This window comes from Chiloscyllium punctatum, chromosome 44, assembly GCF_047496795.1.
Source record: "Chiloscyllium punctatum isolate Juve2018m chromosome 44, sChiPun1.3, whole genome shotgun sequence".
NCBI classification, from domain to species: domain Eukaryota; kingdom Metazoa; phylum Chordata; class Chondrichthyes; order Orectolobiformes; family Hemiscylliidae; genus Chiloscyllium; species Chiloscyllium punctatum.
The window spans coordinates 61,004,339-61,026,216 of record NC_092782.1 but is presented as its reverse complement, the minus strand read 5'-3'; the positions used below and the strand labels follow the sequence as shown (position 1 = coordinate 61,026,216).

Here is a 21,878-nt window from a genome sequence, read left to right as displayed (position 1 = left end):
GATTTTATAAAGCGCTATAAGGTCACACCTCAGCCTCTGACACTCCAGAGAAAATACCCCCATTAAGGCGTTTGATAAGGTCCCCCATTATAGACTAATAAAAAAAGTGGAGTCACATGGTGTGCAGGGTGTTCTAGCTAGGTGGATAAAGAACTGGTTGAGTAACAGGAGACACAGAGTAGTAGTTGAAGGGAGTTCCTTGAAATGGAGAAAGGTGACCCATGGTGTTCCACAGGGGTCAGTATTGGGGCCACTGTTGTTTGTAATATACATAAATGATCTGGAAGAGGGCACTGTTGGTATGATCAGCAAGTTTGCAGATGACACAAAGATTGGTGGAGTAGCAGAGAGAATAAGGGACTGTCAGAGAATACAGGAGGATAGAGATAGACTGGAGAGTTTGGGCAGAGAAATGGCAGATGGAGTTCAATCCAGGCAAGTGCAAGGTGATGCATTTAAGAAAGTCTAATTCTAGAGCAAATTATACAATGAATGGAAGAGTCTTGGGAAAAGTTGATGGGCAGAGAGATCTGGAAGTGCAGGTCCATTGTATCCTGAAGGTTGCTGCACAGGTGGATAGCGTGGTCAAGAAGGCATATGGTTCGCTTGTCTTCATCGGACGGGGTATTGAGTATAAGAGCTGGCAGGTCATGTTAATATTGTACAAGACATTGGTTCGGCCACATTTAGAATACTGTGTACAGTTCTGGTTGCCACATTACCAAAAGGATGTGGACGCTTTGGAGAGGGTGCAGAGAAGGTTTCCGAGGATGTTGCCTGGTATGGAAGGTGCTAGTTATGAAGAGAGGTTGAGTAGGTTAGGTTTATTTTCACTAGAAAAAAGGAGATTGAGGAGGGACCTGATTGAGGTTTACAAAATCATGAAGGGTATAGACCGGGTAAATAGAGATAAGCTTTTGCCCAGGGTGAAGGATTCAATAACGAGAGGTCATGCTTTCAAGGTGAGAGGTGGAAGGTTTAAGGGGAATACACGAGGTAAGTACTTCACACAGAGGGTGGTGGGCGTTTGGAACGCGTTGCCAGCAGAGGTGGTGGAGGCAGGCACAGTAGATTCATTTAAGATGCATCTGGACAGATGCATGAGTAGGTGGGGAACAGAGGGATACAGATGCTTAGGAATTGGGCGACAGGTTTAGACAGTAGATTTGGATCGGCTCAGGCTTGGAGGGCCGAAGGGCCTGTTCCTGGGCTGTAAATTTTCTTTGTTCCTCTGTTCTTTATTCAGCCTCTCCCTGTAGCTCAAACCCTCCAATCCCTGGCAACATCCTTGTAAATCTTTTCTGAACCCTTTCAAGTTTCACAATATCTTTCCTATGGCAGGGAGGCCATGTGCTTTGACCGAGCCTCTGGATTACAAATCCAGTGACATTACCACTGTGCTACCATCTCCCAGTGTTTACAGTGGCCATGGTCCTCAGACTGACCCTGTACTGCTAACCCCCACAGAATCCTGAAAGGAGTTAAAGTCCGGTCTGGAGATTGGCTGCAATGTATTATAGTTTCTGCCAGATGAAATGAAGCAGTCTCCTGGTGGAAGGCAGTGTTTGCTGGTGGTTTTCCATGTGCAGGCTTGTCCTAATCTTTTCTGAAAATGTGTTGCTGGAAAAGCGCAGCAGGTCAGGCAGCATCCAAGGAGCAGGAGAATCAACGTTTCGGGCATGAGCCCTTCTTCAGGAATGAGGAAAGTGTGCCAAGCAGGCTAAGATAAAAGGTCGGGAGGAGGGACTTGGGGGAGGGGCGTTGGAAATGCGATAAGTGGAAGGAGGTTAAGGTGAGGGTGATAGGCCCGAGTGGGGTTGGGGGCGGAGAGGTCAGGAAGAAGATATGCAGGTTAAGAAGGTGGTGCTGAGTTCGAGGGTTGGGACTGAGACAAGGTGGGGGGAGGGGAAATGAGGAAACTGGAGAAGTCTGAGTTCATCCCTAGGCGGAAGATGAGGCACTCTTCCTCCAGCTGTTGTGTTGCCATGGTCTGGCAATGGAGGAGTCCAACGACCTGCATGTCCTTGGTGGAGTGGGAGGGGGAGTTGAAGTGTTGAACCACGGGGTGGTTGTGTTGGTTGGTCCGGGTGTCCCAGAGGTGTTCTCTGGGTGGGGCTCCAGCCCCACACCAGGTCCTAGCTCCCAGCCCTGCCGTGTTTTCACCATCCCTCCAGAACTACCCCTCTCTGAGGATGAAAGATCAGTCCTCAGCTGAGGCCTCACCTTCATTCCCCTACGCTCTCGGATTAACGAGTTCAAAACGCGGCGAGACATCGAACAATTCTTCTGCTGCCTTCGCCTCCGCGCCTACTTCTCCAACCAGGATTCTCGCCCACCCTCTGACGACCCCTTCTCCTGCCTCCAACACACCCCATCCACCTGGACACCCTGTGCTGGCCTCTTACCCACCCTCGATCTCTTCATAGCCAACTGCCGCCGTGACATTGACTGCCTCAACCTCTCCACCCCTCTCACACACTCCAACCTCTCACCCTCGGAACGTGCAGCCCTCCACTCCCTCTGCTCCAACCCCAATCTCACTATCAAACCGGCAGACAAGGGAGGCGCGGTAGTAGTTTGGCGCACCGATCTTTACACCGCTGAGGCTAAACGCCAGCTCGCGGACACCTCCTCCTACTGCCCCCTGGACCATGACCCACCTCCCACCACCAAACCATCATCTCCCAGACCATCCATAACCTCATCACCTCAGGGGATCTCCCATCCACCGCCTCCAACCTCATAGTCCCACAACCCCGTACCGCCCGTTTCTACCTCCTGCCCAAAATCCACAAATCTGACTGCCCCGGCCGACCCATTGTCTCAGCCTGCTCCTGCCCCACCGAACTCATCTCTGCATACCTCGACACGGTCCTGTCCCCCTTAGTCCAAGAACTCCCCACCTATGTTCGGGACACCACCCACGCCCTCCACCTCCTCCATGATTTTCGCTTCCCCAGTCCCCAACGCCTTATCTTCACCATGGACATCCAGTCCCTGTACACCTCCATCCCCCATCACGAAAGGTTTCAGAGAACACCTCTGGGACACCCGGACCAACCAACCCAACCACCCCGTGGCTCAACACTTCAACTCCCCCTCCCACTCCACCAAGGACATGCAGGTCCTTGGACTCTTCCATCGCCAGACCATAGCAACATGACGGCTGGAGGAAGAACGCCTCATCTTCCGCCTAGGAACCCTCCAACCACAAGGGATGAACTCAGATTTCTCCAGTTTCCTCATTTCCCCTCCCCCCACCTTGTCTCAGTCCCAACCTTGAACCTAGCACCACTTTCCTAACCTGCAATCTTCTTCCTAACCTCTCCGCCCACACCCCCACTCCGGCCTACCACCCTCACCTTAACCTCCTTCCACCTATCACATTTCCAACACCCCTCCCCCAAGTCCCTCCTCCCTACCTTTTATCTTAGCCTGCTGGGCACACTTTCCTCATTCCTGAAGAAGGGCTCATGCCCGAAACGTCGATTCTCCTGTTCCTTGGATGCTACCTGACCTGACGCGCTTTTCCAGCAACACATTTTCAGCTCTGATCTCCAGCATCTGCAGTCCTCACTTTGTCCTAATCTTTTCCCAGCCAGCACCACTCTATTCCAGACTCAGGTTTCTAGCATCTGCAGTCCTCGTTTTTACCCAGTGGGAAAGCCTACTGGCCAAATACACAGTCTCCTTCCTCACAGTAAAACTGGAGGTGGAGTGTTTTTCTGTTCTGGTCACGACTCTGCGATATAATCAAAGGGATTGCAGTGAGCTGCCCACACAGCCTCTGAAATAGAAGCACACGAGGGACTGAAAGAATGAAGAAACTCTTAAGAAACAACACTGCAGTAAGAATCCGGAACGATTAATCCCTGGGATGGTGCTAGCTGGAGGTGAAGGCAGAACATGTAGGCAATTACATCGAACCAGTGTTCCACCAGAAACGAGGGGGCAGGAGGCTAATGGGGCGTGTGGAAGGGATTAACTGCTGGAGAATGTTTTCCAAAGCTCCATTTCCCATGACCCTTCAGAGGAGCAAGTGACGAAGGAAGCACGTTGTCACAAATCCACTTTTCCTTCTTGGCTACATGCCCCCTCACTTCCTAAAACCTTTGGAAAATCTCCCCTGGAATGTGAGTTTCAGACATTTCAGATTTTGCTTTTCCTAACTTGGCAAAAGCAGGCATTAAGTTTCAGTTGTAAACCAAGCTCTTCCTCGGAATCATCGCTTTCGTTTTCTCAAGGGTCACTTTGTAGAGTTGACTCTGTTTCTCTCTCCACGGGTGCTGCCAGACCTGCTGAGTTTCTCCATCAATTTCTGTTTTTGACTCCTCCATGGTTAGTAAGTGATCAGACTGTCAATGCAGACACCTGGATGAGCAAATATTGGGAAGACCAGTGCCGTTGTTTTTGGTTTCTGTTCCGAGCTCTATTCCTCAGACTCTCCTCTGTATCCCTCTCTCTGGCAACTGTCTGCGAATAAATGGTCAATGCACAAGCCTAGCATCAAATGTGAAATCCTCATATTCTCACCTTCACTAAAAACACCTGTCTCCACATCTGGAACCTTGTCTGACTTTGTCCCTGATTCAGCTCCACCTGCTGCACAACCTTCGTTGCATCAACCATTGGTATCGTAAACCAGAAACTGTGGTTGGGGTGGCCAGGTGGCTCAGTGGTTAGCACTGCTGCCTCACAGCATCAGGGACCCAGGTTCGATTCCAGCCTCAGCCAACTGTCTGTGTGGAGTTTGCACATTCTCTCCGTGTCTGTGTGGGTTTCCTCCAGGTGCTCCAGTTTCCTCCCACAATCCAAAAATATGCAGGTTAGGGTGGATTAGCAATGGGAAATTGCACATAGTGTTCAGGGATGTATGGGTTAGGTTCATTAGTTAGGGGTAAATGTAGAGGAATAAGGTAGGGGGATGGGTTAGTCTCTAGAGGATCAGTGTGGACTTCCTAATGGCCTGTTTCCACACGGTAGGGAGTCTATGATTTCAACCCACTCTTGGCTGATCCCCAACATTCTATCCTGCATCAATTTGTAGTCATCTAAAACTTTGTTGCTTGTGTCTTAATGCACATCAATCCCAGTTCCTTCATCGCCTCCTGTGCTCACATGAGGCCCAACACGCCATTCCTTCATGGCCTCACTCCACTCTACCTCTTTAATTTCCTCTGACCCCCTTTCCCGATGTATCTGCTCTTCCCTAATTCCGGCCTCTCAAGCCAGTCTGACTGTAATCCCTTCACTGTCGCTGCCTTCAGTTATCTCGTGGAGTGGGAACTCCTCCCTACACTTCTCATCCTCACTATCTCACACTGCTCCTTAAAACTTACCTCAGTGGCTGAGTTGCTGATCAGCTGTCCTTGGGGCTCCTTATGTCAATTCAGGAGTTAGCGGCCAAAGACCCATCCCTCCCTGACGTGCTCAATGTGTTCTGTGCTCGGTTTGAGCAGAATGCCAGCGGTGCAGTGATGCCTGCCCTGATAGCCCAGTACACACCTGTTCCCTCCGTCACCGCTGCAGACATCAGGTAGATCTTCCTTGGAGTCAACCCAAGGAAAGCGACAGGCCCAGGCGATGTCCCTGGCCGAGGACTCAGATCCTGTGTGGACCAGCTGGTTGAGATATTCACCAACAGCTTCAACCTCTCCCTCCTACAAGCTGAAGTTCCCACCTGCTTCAAGAAGACCACCATCATCATGTCAGTGAGAAAGCACATGCAACATGCCTGAATGATTACCGCCGAGTGGCTCTGACCTCCGTAATCATGAGGCGCTGCAAGAGGCTGGTCATGGCCCACATCAACACCAGTCTCCCCACCTGCCTCCATCCCCTGTAATTTGCCGAACCAATGAAGCAGGTCCACAGCGGATGTCACGTCCCTAGCCCTGCAGACATCCCAGGACCATCTGGTTTCCAAGGAGACCTCGGTCAGACTCCTGCTCATTGACTATAGCTCTGCCTTCAACACCATAATCCCCTCCACACTGAAACAACTACACAGGGATATCCACGAGTTTCATCCCGCCATCAAACTCACCATGGACTACTCTTTTGTATCGGTCTCGTTCTTGGACACATGCACCTCCACCAAGGATGGGCACTTCAGCACCTCACTCTACCACAAACCCACTGATAACCTCACGATGCTGCACTTCTCTCACTTCCACCCTAAACACGTTAAAACAGCCATCCTATATGGGCAAGCCCTACACGTACACAGGATCTGTTCAGATGAGGAGCGACGTGATGGACACGTGAAAGTACGCAAGGATGCCTCATAAGAATGGAGTACAATGCTCAACTCTTCGACTGCCAATTATGACGTGCCACAGCAAGAAACCATAATGATCTCCTCAGGAGACCGGCACGACCTACAACTAACAGGGGACCCTTCGTTGTCCAGTACTTCCTGGGAGCTGAGAAACTTACACCATGTTCTTCGCAGCCCGCAGCACATTATCAATGAGGATGCGTACCTCTCAAAGACCCTCCCCACACCTCCACTTCTTGCCTTTAAACAATCACTAAACCTGAACCAGATTATTGTTCGTAGCAAACTGTCTGGGTTTCAGGAAACATCGATAACAACACCACACAACCCTGTCACGGCAACTACAGCAAGACGTGTCAGAGTGTTGTCATGGATACCACCATTACACGTGGGGACACCACCCACCACGTATGCGGCAGGTGCTCATGTGACCCAGCCCATGTTGTCTCTCTCATACGCTGCAGGCAAGGATGCCCTGAGGCATGGCACATTGGTGAAACCAAAGCAGAGGCTGCGGCAAAGGGTGAATGGACACCACACAACAATCACCAAACAGGAGTGTTCCTTCCCAGTCGGGAAACACTGCAGCAGTCAGGGACATTCGGCCTCAGACCGTAGGGGTGACCATCTTTCAAGACGGACTTTGGGACAGGCAACAACGCAAAGTGGCCGAGCAGAGGCTGATAGCCAAGTTCGGTACCCATGGCGATGGCCTGAACCGGGGCCTTGGGTTCATGTCACACAACAGGTGACCCCACTGCCCTGTACACACGCACACATACACACGTTTGTGGGGTGAATTTGTACTTGCAGAATTACATTTTATTTTACTCAAAATCTGCATGAATCCATGTAAGATTCTGTAAGTCTGTTTTTTAGATGAGAATCAGTCTGACCATTGTGGCACAGACAGTCTCACACAGGACAGCTCACACCTTCAATACATTATCTGGACTGACATGACACCGATTGTTAAAGTTCACCTGAGAATGTAACTTTAAGAAAGTTCTGGAATTTACATATGAAAGAACTGAAACCAAAATGCCCATTCTGAAAGATGAGAGACTTAACAAACAATCCAGGTCTTTTTCTGTAAACTGTTGCTATAAAATCTGTGTCCTATGACCTTATACTCCACAACCACCTGATGAAGGAGCAGCACGCTAATAGACAGTGCTTCCACATAAACCTGTTGGACTATAACCTGGTGTTGTGTGACTTTAACTTTGTCCACCCCTTCCAGACTGATCTCAAAACTCTGTGACCTTTGTCTTGGCTCTGCCCTCTGCAACTGGATCCTCAGCTTCCTTACCCACAGACCCCACGGGAGCCCCTCCCACCGCCCCCCCCCCCCCCCCCCCCCAAGGATACCTACTATCCCCTACTGTCCTCCCTGTACACCCAGGACTGTGTTGCCAAATTCCGAATGAACGGCATTTGCAAGTTTGTTAATGACACCACTGTAGAAGGACAGATCTCGAACAACAATGAGTCAGAATGCAGAAAGGAGACAGAGGGCTTAGTGTTGTGGTGCAATGAGAACAACCTCTCTCTCAACGTCAGCAAAACTAAAGAACTGATCACTGAGTTCAGAAGGAAAAGAGGAGGACACACCCCCTTCTACATCAGGGGAGTAGAGTTTAAGAGGGTGGATAGCGTCAGGTTCCTCAGAGTGGCGATAACCTCCAGTCTGTTGGAGACTTGTCACATAGAGGCAACAATCAAGCAGGCACAACAACGCCTCTTCTTCCTCAGGGGCCTCAGGAAATTTGGCACGTCCACAGGACCCTCACCAATGTTTACAGATGCCCCATTAAGAGCATACTGTCCGGGTGCATAACGGACTGGGACAGCAACTGCGCTGACCAGGACCATAAGAAACGACAGAAGATGGTGTGCACAGCCCAGACCATCCTGGAAGCCAACCTCCCATCCATGGACTCCATGTACACGGCTCGTTGCCGTGGAAAGGCTGCCAACAAAGACCCCTCCCACCCTGGTAATGCTCTCCTCCAGCCCTTCTCTCAGGCAGAAGATACAGAAGCTTAAACACATGCATCAGTAGGTTCAGGAGCAGCTTCTTCCCTGCTGTTATTAGACTGATGAACGGACTCCGTAACTTCAGACAATGCTGATCTTGCTCATTTGATATTGTTCCAGTGCATCCCCTGTGCGATATAACTTGTCTGCCTTTGTCTAGTTAATTTTCACCCAATGATCTGTATGTCCTTGCTCACTATGATCTGCCTGTACTATTTGTAAACAAAGCTTTTCACTGTACTTTGGTATCCGTGATAATAAAATCAATCAAATCAAATCGAATGTTCCTGTGAATTTATAACTTTAAAGCTTCCTCAGGAGGCTAAGAAGATACAGCATGTCCACAAGGACTCTTACCAATGTTTATAGATGCACCATCCTATCTGGATGCTTCACAGGGTGGTATCACGACCGGTCCGCCCAAGACCACAAGAACACAGCCCAGTCCATCATCCAAACCTCCCTTCCACCCATTAACTACATCTACACATCCTGCTGCCTTGGGAAAGCAGCGAACATCACCACAGACCCCTCCCACCCCGGTTCTACTTTCGTCCACCCTTTTCCATCGGGCAAATGATACAAAAGTTGGAAAACATATACCAACAGATTCAAGAACAGCTTGTGAATGGACCTCTCATATGATCGTTCTCTGCGCCTTCTCTTTGCTGCAACACTAAATTCCACATTCTGTTCAATTACCCTGATGTACTTATGTAAACTATGATTTGTTTAGTTAACATGCAAAACAATACTTTTAACTATATCTTGGTACATGTGACAATAATAAATCAAATCAAATCAGATTAAAGCTGCTAGATAAATGTAGGTTTTGTGGTTGTTGTTGTAGCTCACTATCACACAGAGAGAAGGCATGAATTCATCAACACTGTTTCAGGGATGGGTAAGGGGGCAGATATTTTGCCAGAGGTAGGACGGGTACCAGGTATCAGCTGATGAAGGGCTTTTGCTCGTAACATTGATTTTCCTGCTCCTCTGATGCTGCCTGACCTGATGTGCTTTTCCAGCACTGCTCTGATCTTGACCCAGGTATCAGCTGTCCACCCAGAACCCCACTGAATGACTGAAAATGGCCACGTTGTTCTTCCTCTGCACAATATTGAAGCAACAGCTGAGGGGACACTCACATGAGAGGACACTCACATGAGGGACACTCATGAGGGGACAGTCACATGAGGGGGCACTCACATGAGGGGACAGTCACATGAGGGGACAGTCACATGAGGGGACACTCACATGAGGGGACACTCATATCAGGGACACTCACATGAGGGTCACTCACATGAGGGGACACTCACATGAGGGTCACTCACATGAGGGTCACTCACATGAGGGGACACTCACATGAGGGGACACTCACATGAGGGGTCACTCACATGAGGGGACACTCATGAGGGACAGTCACATGAGGGGACACTCACATGAGGGGACACACATGAGGGGATAGTCACATGAGGGGACAGTCACATGAGGGGACAGTCACATGAGGGGACACTCACATGAGGGGATAGTCACATGAGGGGACAGTCACATGAGGGGACACTCACATGAGGAGACACACATGATGGGACACTCACATGAGGGGACACTCACATGAGGGACACTCACATCAGGGACACTCACATGAGGGGTCACTCACATGAGGAGACACACATGAGGGGACACTCACATGAGGGGACACTCACATGAGGGACACTCACATCAGGGACACTCACATGAGGGGTCACTCACATGAGGGGAATGACCACCCAGTGAATCTTGGGTGGTCTCTGGGTGTGGGATGGATAGAGTTTTGGGTCTGTTTTGGGAAGGTGGGTAGTGAGGGGCATGGTTGATGTTGGTATAGGGGAAGGGGCAGGTCTCCATTATGGGCAGCCCCTGTCCCTGCTGAGGGGTCCCAACCTGCAGCGTTCACCACTTTGGCCATCTCCCAGCCCCCTCTGCCCTCTCCGAGGATGCTAGCCCTTATTGTGGTGGTTCTGTACTTTGATGGGTTCCTTCATCAGGACAGGCAGGCCTGAGGCAGGACACGATGGGGTGGCCTGGACATTTCTGCTCCTGCTGAGAGACCCCAACCTCAGGTAAGAATTCTGGCTCCTTGGAAAATCATCACAAACACAGGCTCCTTGCTAACCCTCTCGTCCAGAGTCACTGGAATAAAGCAGCACCGTCACAATGATCAGTTGTTGTAAACACAAATGCTATTGAAATGCATCTTTTAAGTAAACTGTGTGGATTTTGTTCCGATGCATGTATCAGTTAAATAAGGAAGGAGCCAGTATTTAGTGTTCGTGATGACCTCACATTGACCAGAACGTTAACAATCGAGTCTCACATGCAGGATACCAGGTGGCCTAGGCCATAAATAACAGAACACTGGGTGCATGGTGTTTGGGCCACAGCATTTAGTAAATGCCATGACCATAAAACCCCAAACAAACCAGAGGGTTAGCATTGGGACATTGCGGGAAAGCTTGTGTGTTTATAAAATGCAACTAACGCATGGTCTCCTCTCTTCATTCCTGCAGGAAGCGAAAGGGGATTACTCAAGGTAAGCCTGAACAAACTATGTTACACGTGACTTCCTGATCAACACAGTGAGGATTTAATTGTGACTATTTGCTAATCTGAGTGCTCACCTGACTTCGACTAACACTACAACATGGAAACAGGCCCTTCGGTCCGATTTGTCCACACCAACCAGAGATCCCAATCTGACCTAGTCCCATTTGCCAGCACTTGGCCCATATCCCTCTAAGTCCTTCCTATTCATATACCCATCCAGATACATTTTAAATGTTGTAATTGTACCAGCCTCTACCACTTCCTCTGGCAGCTCATTCCATACACGCAACATCCTCTGTGTGAAAAAGTTACCCCTTAAGTCCCTTTTAAATCGTTCCCCTCTCACATGTTTCTGCAGCCTGTTGTTTTTTTTATTAATGTTGACTGTGAAATTAAGCAGCTTCTGATACATAGATTGAAGAAGTAGGAACTTTGAGAGAAGAAGGCTAAGAGGAGAGACAAACACAGAAAATAGTTATCCTGGACCAGAAACGTTAACTCGGTTTGTGTCTCCATGAGTGCTGACAGACCTGCTGAGATTCTCTGGCGTTTTCTGTGTTTGTTTCAGATTTTCAGCATCCACAGTATTTTGCTTTATATACAGCTGAGAGAGGAACTGACAGACACTTTCAAAACAGTGAACGGGCTAGACAGAGTAGATATGGAGAGTGGGGTTCCCTTCGTAAAAGAGAAGAGAAGGAGAGGGCATAGGTTTAAAATAATGTGTAAAAGATGCAAGTTATGAGAGAAACTTTGTCAGTTTGGGTGGTTAGGATGTGGACTATGCTGCCTGGGGATGTGGTGGGGGCAGCTTCAACTGAGATATTCAAGAGGGTATTGGATGATTCTCTGGATAGAATTGGTGTGCAGGGATATGGGAAAAAAGCAAGAGATTGGCACAAGGCAATAGAAGCGGTGCAGGCACGATGGGCCAAATGGCCTCCTTCTGTGATCAGGTTGTCTCCGTTGTCAAAGCTTGAGATGCAGCCACATCCTCCGCCCCTTCATTTTATTATCATTATCCGTTTGCGCCAACCACAAACATCTACGTTCCTTCCATGTGGTTTGTCAGAGTGAGGAAATCATTGTTTGATAAAGTCTCACGTAAAAAGGCTGACTGACAAAACTGAAGCTCGTGAAGTGGGAGGAGCTCAGCTGAGAAATTGGCTTCAGGACAGAGAACAGTGAGTTGTGGTCATAAAAACTGGGAGCAGGCCATTCGGCCCCTCAGACCTGCTCTGCCATCCAATACCACCGTGGCTGATCTCATCTCGGCCTCAACTCCACTTCCCTGCTCCCTCTCCATAACCCTTCAACTTATTAAAAATTTGATTAACTCCTCAAATTTATTCAGTATCCCAGCATCCACGGTACTGTGGGGCAGCGAATTCCACAGATTCGTGGCCCTCTAAGAGAAATAATTCCTCCTACTTTCCTCCTACTCTGTTTTAAGTCTGCCGTTCCTTATCCTAAAACTATGACCTCTCGCTCTCGATTGACTGACATAAGGAAATGTCGTTTCGACATCTACTTTATCAATCACCTTTTGCATCTTATATACCTTGATTAAGCCTCCTCTCATTCCTCTAAACCCCCGACAGTATATGCCTAATCTACTCAATCTCTCCTCATAAAATACGCATCTGACCTCGGGAATCATTCCAGCCATCAGTAGCTCTTCTCCAGACTAGATGGTGGTGATGCCCAAGGGTCAGTGATTGGATCATTTCTGTTTTCCTGGCATACACACGAATGACTTGAATATTAGGTTTCAGATAAAAATGTGAGCATCTGCCAATGATATGAAACTTGAAGGTAACGCTGAGGCTGATAGCAAATGACTGTAACAGGATACAATGAAACTGCCAGCAGTGGGGGATGGAATTCAGTCAGGAGAAGTTTGAGGTGATGCGCTTTAGTGGAAGGGGATGAGAGAAGCAACATAGACTTAATGGCCCAATTCAACATCATTAGGGGGGAAACAGAGGACCCAGGGTTGCATTAGCATCAGTCTGGGAGCTCAGACTTCATAAACAAAGGCAGGGTTTTAAAAATTATGCTGGATTTTCTGAGTCTCTTATTCACAGCCTCAGTCAGAGTGCTGTGTCCAGTTCTGGTCACCACACTTTCGCAAGGATGTAGAAGGTTCTGTGAAGAATGCAGAGATAGATTCACCAGAATGGCTCCAGGGAAATGAGGACATTTAGCTCCAAGGTTATTTCAGAGGAACTATGGTTGTTCTCCTCAGAGCAAAGAAGATTGACAGGAGATTTGTTTGAGGTGGGCAAGATTGTGGTTGTTTAGGATCAAGTGAAGAAGGAGAAATTGTTCCATTTAGCTGATGGTGCAGGGAGTAGGGGACACAAATTTGAGGGTTTGATCAAGAGAACTGGGGGAATGTGAGGATGAATGTTGTTATTTAGCAAATGATAATGTCCTGGGGCCCTCAACCTTCAGGGTGGTGAAAGTGGAGACATTGAATGATTTCAAAAATATTTTATGTAGGTATTTGAAGGAATTAACCTTGACAGTGGTGATAAAGTGGGGGTGTGTAACTGACTACTTTGCTGAGAGTCAGCATGGACTCACTGGGCTGAAGGTCCTCCTCTGTTATCAGAGACTCAGTGATGCAAAAAGCAAATGCAAACTCTTTTGGAAGTCTCTAAGAAAATGTTCATGATGTATCCTTAGCTGGGAACCCAGAAATCCAACAGACTATTGATACAGCTGAGGCCCAGTTTGACTGACTGCATAAGCAATTTCACAATGCTCATTTACAGAGTGGTTTCACATATTGAAAGGTTAAATGGTCTGGATGATTGACACTTCTGCTGCTGTGTCATCGGAAGTAAATTCTTTTAATAAAGTGCAAGTTATAAATGAATCACTTTTTAGTGCTACTATCAGGTTTATTGCTTATATGCACTGTATAGTAAATGGTCATGGAAATGCCTTACCTTAATATAGTAGGACATGAAGAGTACCTTTTGAAACTAACTTTACCTTTTGGTCTTTGGTTACCACACCTGACAAGGACTTTTTATTCCAGTTTTGTTTAGTTAACTGAATCTAAATTCTCCGTCTGGCCCAGTAGTTTTGAGTTCAGCTCAATTCCTTTTATTGTGAGAGCTAGTCTGGGGATCTGGGTTCACTGTGCACTAGATTAGGGGATGGCAGGGTCTTTTTCAAGATTCTTTTCCAAGGTCAGTGTTGGGACCACAACATTTTACTTTTATTATTAATGATCTGCCGTAGCTGTGGGTATGTTCGCCGAGCTGGGAAGTTGGTTTGCAGATGTTTCATCCCCTTTCTGGGTGATATCCTCAGAGCCGTGGAGCCTCCTGTGAAACACTGCTGTACTGTCTCTTCTGGAATGTTTTTGGTTCCGTTCCTGCTGCTTCCGGTTACTGGTTCCAGTTGTTCATTGTCGTGGCCGGTATATTGGGGCCAGGTCTATGTGTTTATTGATGGAGTCCGTGGATGAGTGCCCTGCTTCGAGAAATTCTCTGGCTGTCCTCTGTTTGACTTGTTGTATGATCGTTGTTTTTGTGATTAATGATCTAGATGGAGGAACTGAGGGCATTCTGGCTATGTTTGCAGATGATACAAAGATAGGTAAAGGCGCAGGTACTATCGAGGAGGCGGGGAGACTGCAGAAGGATTTGAACAGGTTAGGAGAGTGGGCAAAGAAGTGGCAGATGGAGTACAATGTGGGAAAGTGTGAGGTCATGCACTTTGGTAGGAAGAGTAGAGGCGTGGACTATTTTCTTAACAGGGAGAAAATTCAGAAATCTGAATTGCAAAGGGACTTGGGAGTTCTAGTCCAGGTTTCTCTTAAGGTAAACCTGTAGATTGAGTCAGTAGTTAGGAAGGCTTAACATATGAGGAACGTTTGAAGACTCTGGGATTATGTTCGATGGAGTTTAGAAGAAATGGGGGGGTGGAATCTGATTGAAACTTACAGAATACCGAATGGCCTGGACAAAGTAGATGTTGGGAAGATGTTTCCATTGGTAGGAGAGACTAGGACCTGAGGGCACAGACTTCGAGTAAAGGGAAGACCATTTAGAATGGAGATAAGGAGAAACTTCTTCAACCAGAGAGTGGGGAATCGATGGAATTCACTGCCAAAGAAGGCTGTGGAGGCTGGGTCATTGAGTATATTTAAAGAGAGATAGATAGGTCCTTGAGTATCAAGGGGATCAAAGGTTACTGGGAGAAAGCAGAAAAATAGGGTTGACAAACCTATCAGTCATGATTGAATGGTGGAGCAGGCTCGATGGGCTGAATGGCTTAATTTCTGCTCCTGTGTCTTATGATCTTGTGCCATTGAACTCTGCAGTGTTTGTAATCAGTATTGATGTGTTTGTTCCGGAAGATTAACAAATTAGGTTTTAACGGCGTTAAGTGGTACACAGATTGCTGAGAATCTAAATGTTGCTTCAGTAACATTCTGGGTCCTGTTCCTGTTTAGATTTCAGAAACAGAGTATGATATGGATGACATTCCGAATTACTTACGTGCGTCAGCCTGAGGAAGTGACAGCATTTCCTATCATTCCTTTGCATTGTTGCAATGTACAGATGGCACTTGGTGTGTATCTCACATCAAGCATTCTCCAAAGTGAGAAACATTCCTGAGGACAAAATGCTTATTTTCCTTGTCTGGACCCTGTGTTCATTGTGGCAGTTCTGTTTAACTGGCTGGCAGCCAGTTTCTGTTGCTGAATTTATTTCTGATGAAGATAAGTTAAAATTCATTTGTCCTAAATATTCATTCAGCATTTGCTCAGACTCATCTCAGACAGGCGTTTTACATTTTCCCCAGCACCTGGACTGGTAACCACCAGGAGCCCTGTTAAACTGAACCTGGTGACATTGGAAGTTTACTGTTGACCAGCTTCGCATGAATTGGTGAAAAGCAAGTCACCCAGCCCTCTGTAAGCTTGCTCCTGAAGTCTGGGGACTCCTGCCTGATAATGTAGCTAGCTAGTGACAAAGAGCTGAACACAAAAGGCATAAAGCACCTTCCGAACCACAGGGTCCTCCTTCACAGCCAATGGACTACTTTGGAGTGTAGTCGGTCCTGTAAAATGGGAAAGACATCAGTAAGTTAGGGGACAGCAAACACCCACAATCAGTAATAAGGCAGTGATCATGGAGTAAGGTTTTTATGATGTAGAATGAGGGATAAATATTGACCCGAGGACAAAGAGGATAGCTCCTGGCTACATTTCCAAATAGCAGCCTTTGGATCTTTTCTTGTCACCCTCTCAGAAGGCAGTGCCTCTGACATTGCAGCACTCCCTCACCAGGGTCACCCTTGGTTTTTGTGCTCCGGTCATGCAGTGAGAGCCCAGAGACCACGACCCAGTGAGCCACAGCTGTCTCTGTGAAATAGGCCATCGGCAGTCACACAGCCAAATATCCCAGCTGGATCCAGATTCCACAGGGAAAACCCATGGGATTATCTGCCTCAGAAAGCGGTCATTCAAAAACGTTGTCAGGATGGAGTTGGATATAGTTGTTAGAGCTAAAGGGTATGGGGGAGAAAGCAGGAACAGGGGACTGAGTTGGATAATCAATCATGGTCATGTTGAATGGTGGAGCAGGCAGGAAGGGCTGAATGGCCTACAGCTGCTTGACCAGATTAAAATCAGGTTAACAATCATAGAAGCCCCAAAACCAGCACGACTTAGTCATCTTAGAAGAAAAAGAAATCATTTAGAAAATACAGTGCACTCTCTAACATTTAGTATATTATTTCCTGATTGCTTTCCATCGGATGTTAAGAATCGGAATCATAGATGTACCAGAGGCTTTTGTTTAATTCACAGAGGCCCTACTCCTACAGCCTGTGTTCTGTCCAATTGCCTGCTCATGACTTAATAACATAATCACTTCTCAATATTGAGCCTGTTGCTTACCTCAAGAAAATTAATTCTTACTTTACACAGCATGAGAACAAAGCGACTACAGCACCCAGGCTGATCTTGCCTATTGAGGGGCTTACGATAAGTTGAGTCGCAATGAATAAATTACATTGGCATGGAGAAGAAAGGTCAAAAGTTCTGTAAATGCTTGGCATATTGTGTGCAAATAGAATATAGTGCATGTGGGGACCGCCACATGGGACTGCATAAAGCAAATGTGAATTTTAATTAAGCACTGGAATGTAGCTTATAAATGGCACAAAATTCACCACGTGAGCAGGAGCAATGTGTGGAACCAGTAAATTAAACAGAAACAAAGGCTCCTGCCAAGAGAATTTATGAAACCACAGCGGTTGATTATTTAGTTTGTTCCCACTGTGATGTTTGCTTAAAGTCAATCTTTGACCTTCAGAGCAATTACAGTAGTCCTGTGCTTTCACTTGATTTGTTTATTTGTGGAAATTTTGTTTATTTGTTTGGGCTTTTGATGGCTTATCATTGATCAAAGTTTGTGAGAAGATTTGTAGCTCGGGTGCTCGTTGTTGTGGTTCTGTTCGCTGAGCTTATCACTGAATCACAGAAGTGCGTGACCAGGGAAGAGTTCAATCCAGATTGACTGTTGGTCACTCAGCTGAGAGGCTTCTTCCTGTTGGGGGAAATCAGGAGCTGGTGTGTTTGTGTGTTTCACAGGAAAGGAGAGAGCAGTCCCGACAGCTAGCTCTTGTCATCCAGCCCACGGTGCATCCTCAGGTGGGTGGCATGGTGGTGATGTGAGGGGTGAGGGTCCACACTCCTTGCCCCCCGCCTGTTGGACCTCCAACAATCATTTCCATGCACCTGTCTTTTTCTAAAGTTTACTGTCTGAAGGGATCGGTACGTCGCTGGTCAGACCAGCATTTGTTACCCACCCTGATGTGAATGGTGCACTGAGAACAACTTATCTCTCAATGCCGGCAAAACCAAGGAACTCATTATTGACTTTCGATGGGATATTACTCTTGCCTCCTTACACATTAAAAGCACAGAGGTGGAACGAGTGGAAAGTGTCAAGCTCCTGGGAGTGGTCATCCACAACAAGCTTTCTTGGACTCTTCATGTGGATGCACTGGTTACAAAGATCCATCAACGTCTCTTCTTCCTCAGGCAGCTGAGGAAATTTCTTCTGAAACCTCTCCAGCTTAATAATGTCCTTCCTATAAGTTTTTACTGTATGGGAATATTACATCCTGCAGACGACCACCTCTAAATGTGAACAAAAGAATGGTCACTCAAAATGCTGCCTGTTCTGGGACAAAGGATAAATCAGCAAGACCGATGATTCCCAATCTCTGTTTCCTTAATTATTCAAGTATGTTGTTACCTTTAGACTCACTATGGCAGGGCAAGAGAAGTTAAGCAGACAAGACCAGGGATGCATTTCAAAATAAGGATGGGAATTTATCTCTCAGGAAAATGCATTATCACCCTGAGCACATTCCCATGTGAAGGTTTTATCAGGATGGGACAGTGCAGATGGACTGGTTACATTGCCCTTGCAGAGAGCTATCTTTTTTTTATTTCAAAAATATGCTTTATCCATAAAATAATTTGATGGTCTGTACAATTGGTCATGCCATACATACGTAAACATTTACATACAGAGATCAGAATTTATCATTTGTATACACAGGTCTGTACGTTTATCAATCATATGTCCATATATTTAGCTGAGGCATCAGCAGAGCCCAAATGACTGCATGGGCCCCCTGTTCTTCTTTAGGCAGGCTGATCTTACACGGTGGTCTTTCCCCACCGCGCCTTGGCGGCAGCTGCCCCAAGCTTCAGCGCATCCCTCAACACGTAGTCTTGGACCTTGGAATGTGCCAGTCTGCAACACTCAGTCGGGGTCAACTCCTTCAGCTGGAAGATCAACAGGTTTCGGACCGCCCAGAGAGCGTCCTTCACTGAGTTGATGATCCTCCAGGCACAGTTGATGTTTGTCTTGGTGTGTGTCCCGGGGAACAGACCGTAGAGCACGGAGTCCCGCGTCACGGCGCTGCTCGGAATGAACCTCGACAAACACCACTGCATTCGTGTCCAGACTTCCTCTGCGTAGGCACATTCCAGAAGGAGGTGTGTGACAGTCTCGTCCCCCCCTGCAGCGTGCGGTGCGGCTGAGAGTCCGGGCGTGCATAAAGGATCTCGCAGGCAGAGCCCTTCTCACCACCAGCCAAACCATGTCTTGGTGCTTGTTGGAAAGTCCTGGCGATGAGGCATTCTGCCAAATGGCTTTGACAGTCTGCTCAGGGAACCGCTCGATAGGATCCACCCTCTCCTTTTCCCGAAGGGTCTCAAGGACACTACGTGCTGACCGTTTCCTGATGCACTTGTGGTCAAAGGTGTTATTCTTCATAAACTTCTCCACGAAGGACAGGTGATACGGAACGGTCCAACTACTCGGAGCGTTCCGCGGCAGCGAGGCCAGGCCCATCCTTCGCAACACTGAGGACAGGTAGAACCTCAGTACGTAGTGACACTTGGTGTTTGTGTACCAGGATCCACGCACAGCTTGATGCAGCCACACACAAAGGTGGCCATCAGGGTGAGGGTGGCATTGGGTGTATTTTTTCCCCCGTTGCCAAGATCTTTGTACAGCGAGTCCCTTCGGACCCGGTCCATCTTTGATCTCCATATAAATTGGAAGATGGCCCGGGTGACTGCAGCGGCACAGGTTCTGGGAATAGGCCAGACCTGTGCCACGTATAACAGCAATGACAGTGCCTCACACCTGATGACCAAGTTTTTTCCCGCGATGGAGAGTGACCGTAGCTTCCATCTGCCCAGTTTCTGCCTCACTTTGCTGACACGCTTCTCCCAAGACTTGGCGCACGCCCCAGCCCCCCCGAACCAAATATCCAGCACCTTCAGGTGGTTGGTCCTGACGGTGAAGGGGATTGAGGATTGGTCGGCCCAGTTCCCGAAGAGCATGGCCTCGCTCTTGCCTCGGTTTACCTTGGCCCCCGAGGCCCGTTCGAACTGGTCACATATACACATGAGTCTGTGCATGGACAGCGGATCTGAGCAGAAAACGGCGACGTCATCCATGTACAGGGAGGCCTTGACCTGCTGGCCCCCGCTGCCAGGAATAGTCACCCCTCTCAGGCTCACATCCTTCCTGATGGACTCGGCAAATGGCTCCATGCAGCACACAAACAAGGCAGGAGAGAGAGGGCAGCCCTGCCTGACTCCAGATCTGACTGGGAAGCTGTCTGATTCCCACCCATTGATTGAGACTGCACTGACAATGTTGGTGTAGAGCAGTTGGATTCAGTTGCAGATTCCCTCCCCAAAGCCCATTTTGGAGAGAACATCTCTCATATACGTGTGTGATATCCTGTCAAAGGCTTTCTCCTGGTCCAGGCTGATCAGGCAGGTGTCCAACCCTCTGTCCTGCACATAGGCGATCGTATCCCTGAGGAGTGTGAGACTCTCAACGATCTCCCTGCCCGGTACAACACAGGTTTGGTCAGGGTGGATCACCGATCCCAGAGCAGACCTGACCCAGTTGGCGAAGACCTTTGCCAAGATTTTGTAACCTGCATTTAACAGTGAGATTGGTCTCCAGTTTCTGATTTCCTCCCTCTCCCCCTTCCACTTGTAGATGAGGGTGATGATGCCTTTCCTCATGGATTCATTCATGGTACCTGCCAGGAGCATACTGACATACACCTCCAGCAGGTCCTGGCCAATCAAGTCCCACAGAGCGGAATAGAGCTTGACCGGTAAGCCGTCGCTTCCGGGAGTTTTATTCTTTCCGAAGGACTCGAGGGCCTTGGTCAGCTCATCCAGAGATAGCGGCTGGTCCAGCCTCTCCCGTGTTCTGTCGTCTCAGACCTCCGTGATAGAGGACAGGAACGACTGGGAGGCCGCACTGTTGGTTGGCTTTGCGTCATACAGACTGGCATAGAATGATTTACTGATCCTCATGACGTCAGCCTGAGATGACGTTATTGAGCCATCTTCTTCCTTCAGGCTGCTGAGCACGGAGCTCTCTTTGTGCACCTTCTGGAAGAAGAAACGTGAGCACGTCTTGTCCTGCTCCACCGAGCGGACCCTGGACCGGAAGATTATCCTGGAGGCCTCCAAGGCAAAGAGCGAGGCTTACTGGCCCTTCACCTCCTTGAGGTCCTCCGTGACATTGACCCCCATCGTTCGTAGCAGGAGAAGGTTCTGCATACTTTCCTGGAGCTGGGACAGTTTTCCCCGCCTCTCTCTCGCGTCCTGAACACCTTTGAGGATGAAGAACCTCTTGATGTTCCTTTTTACTGTTTCCCACCAGTCTGCTGGGGACTCAAAGAGGGGCTTCATGGTTCTCCAACCTGCGTAGTCCCTCTTGAGCTCCTCAATGTTTCCCGGGGTCAACAGCTTTGTGTTTAGTTTCCACATTCCCTTACCAGCCTGCTGTTCGTCCTGTAACTGACAGTCGGCCAGCAGGAGGCAGTGGTCAGAGCTTGACGTCGGTGGATCTGACCAAGAGCCTTGCAGAGAGCTATCACCGACACAGCAGGCTGAATGGCCTCCTCCTATGCTGTAAGCCTTGATGACTTTCAAAACCTTGACAACTCCATCACTACACTTCCTGATCCAATTAACTCACTTACTGTATTCAGATAGTAAATCAGATACAGCCATTATCCAGTGAGACAAACCCAGAGGTCTGAGAAAAGATAACACCCAGAGAATTCATTCGTAAACAATCTTTCGGAAGCTGCATTTTTAAAAGCTTATTTATTATTTAAGAAAGGCTTTGGAGAAATAAATGCAATGCAATAACTCAATAAAGCTCCTTCAGCATTTTTAATACTTTCACAGGATGTGTACCTCTCTGCTTTAAAATATCTTCATGATCCATCCCTAATTGCCCCTGGTAATTATGACAGTGAGCTGCCTTGTTGAAACACTGTAGTTCCCCTGCTACAGGCACACCATCAGAGTTGTCAGGAGAGACAACTCTGGGAGCAGCCTCTCTCCACCTGTTCCATCAGGAGGGCAGTGGAAGGC

At 48.0% G+C, this 21,878-nt stretch overlaps 1 protein-coding gene across 10 annotated transcripts in view; it reads left to right on the top strand.

Annotated features, from left to right (window-relative positions):
- frmd4a (FERM domain containing 4A) overlaps positions 1-21,878 on the top strand; it is a 773,221-nt gene that overhangs the window by 612,058 nt on the left and 139,285 nt on the right. For all 10 annotated transcript variants that reach the window (XM_072563058.1, XM_072563059.1, XM_072563057.1 and 7 more), the window contains one exon: positions 10,870-10,892. In XM_072563058.1, coding sequence (XP_072419159.1) covers positions 10,870-10,892 — 23 coding nt within the window. The remainder of the gene's footprint in view (positions 1-10,869; positions 10,893-21,878) is intronic.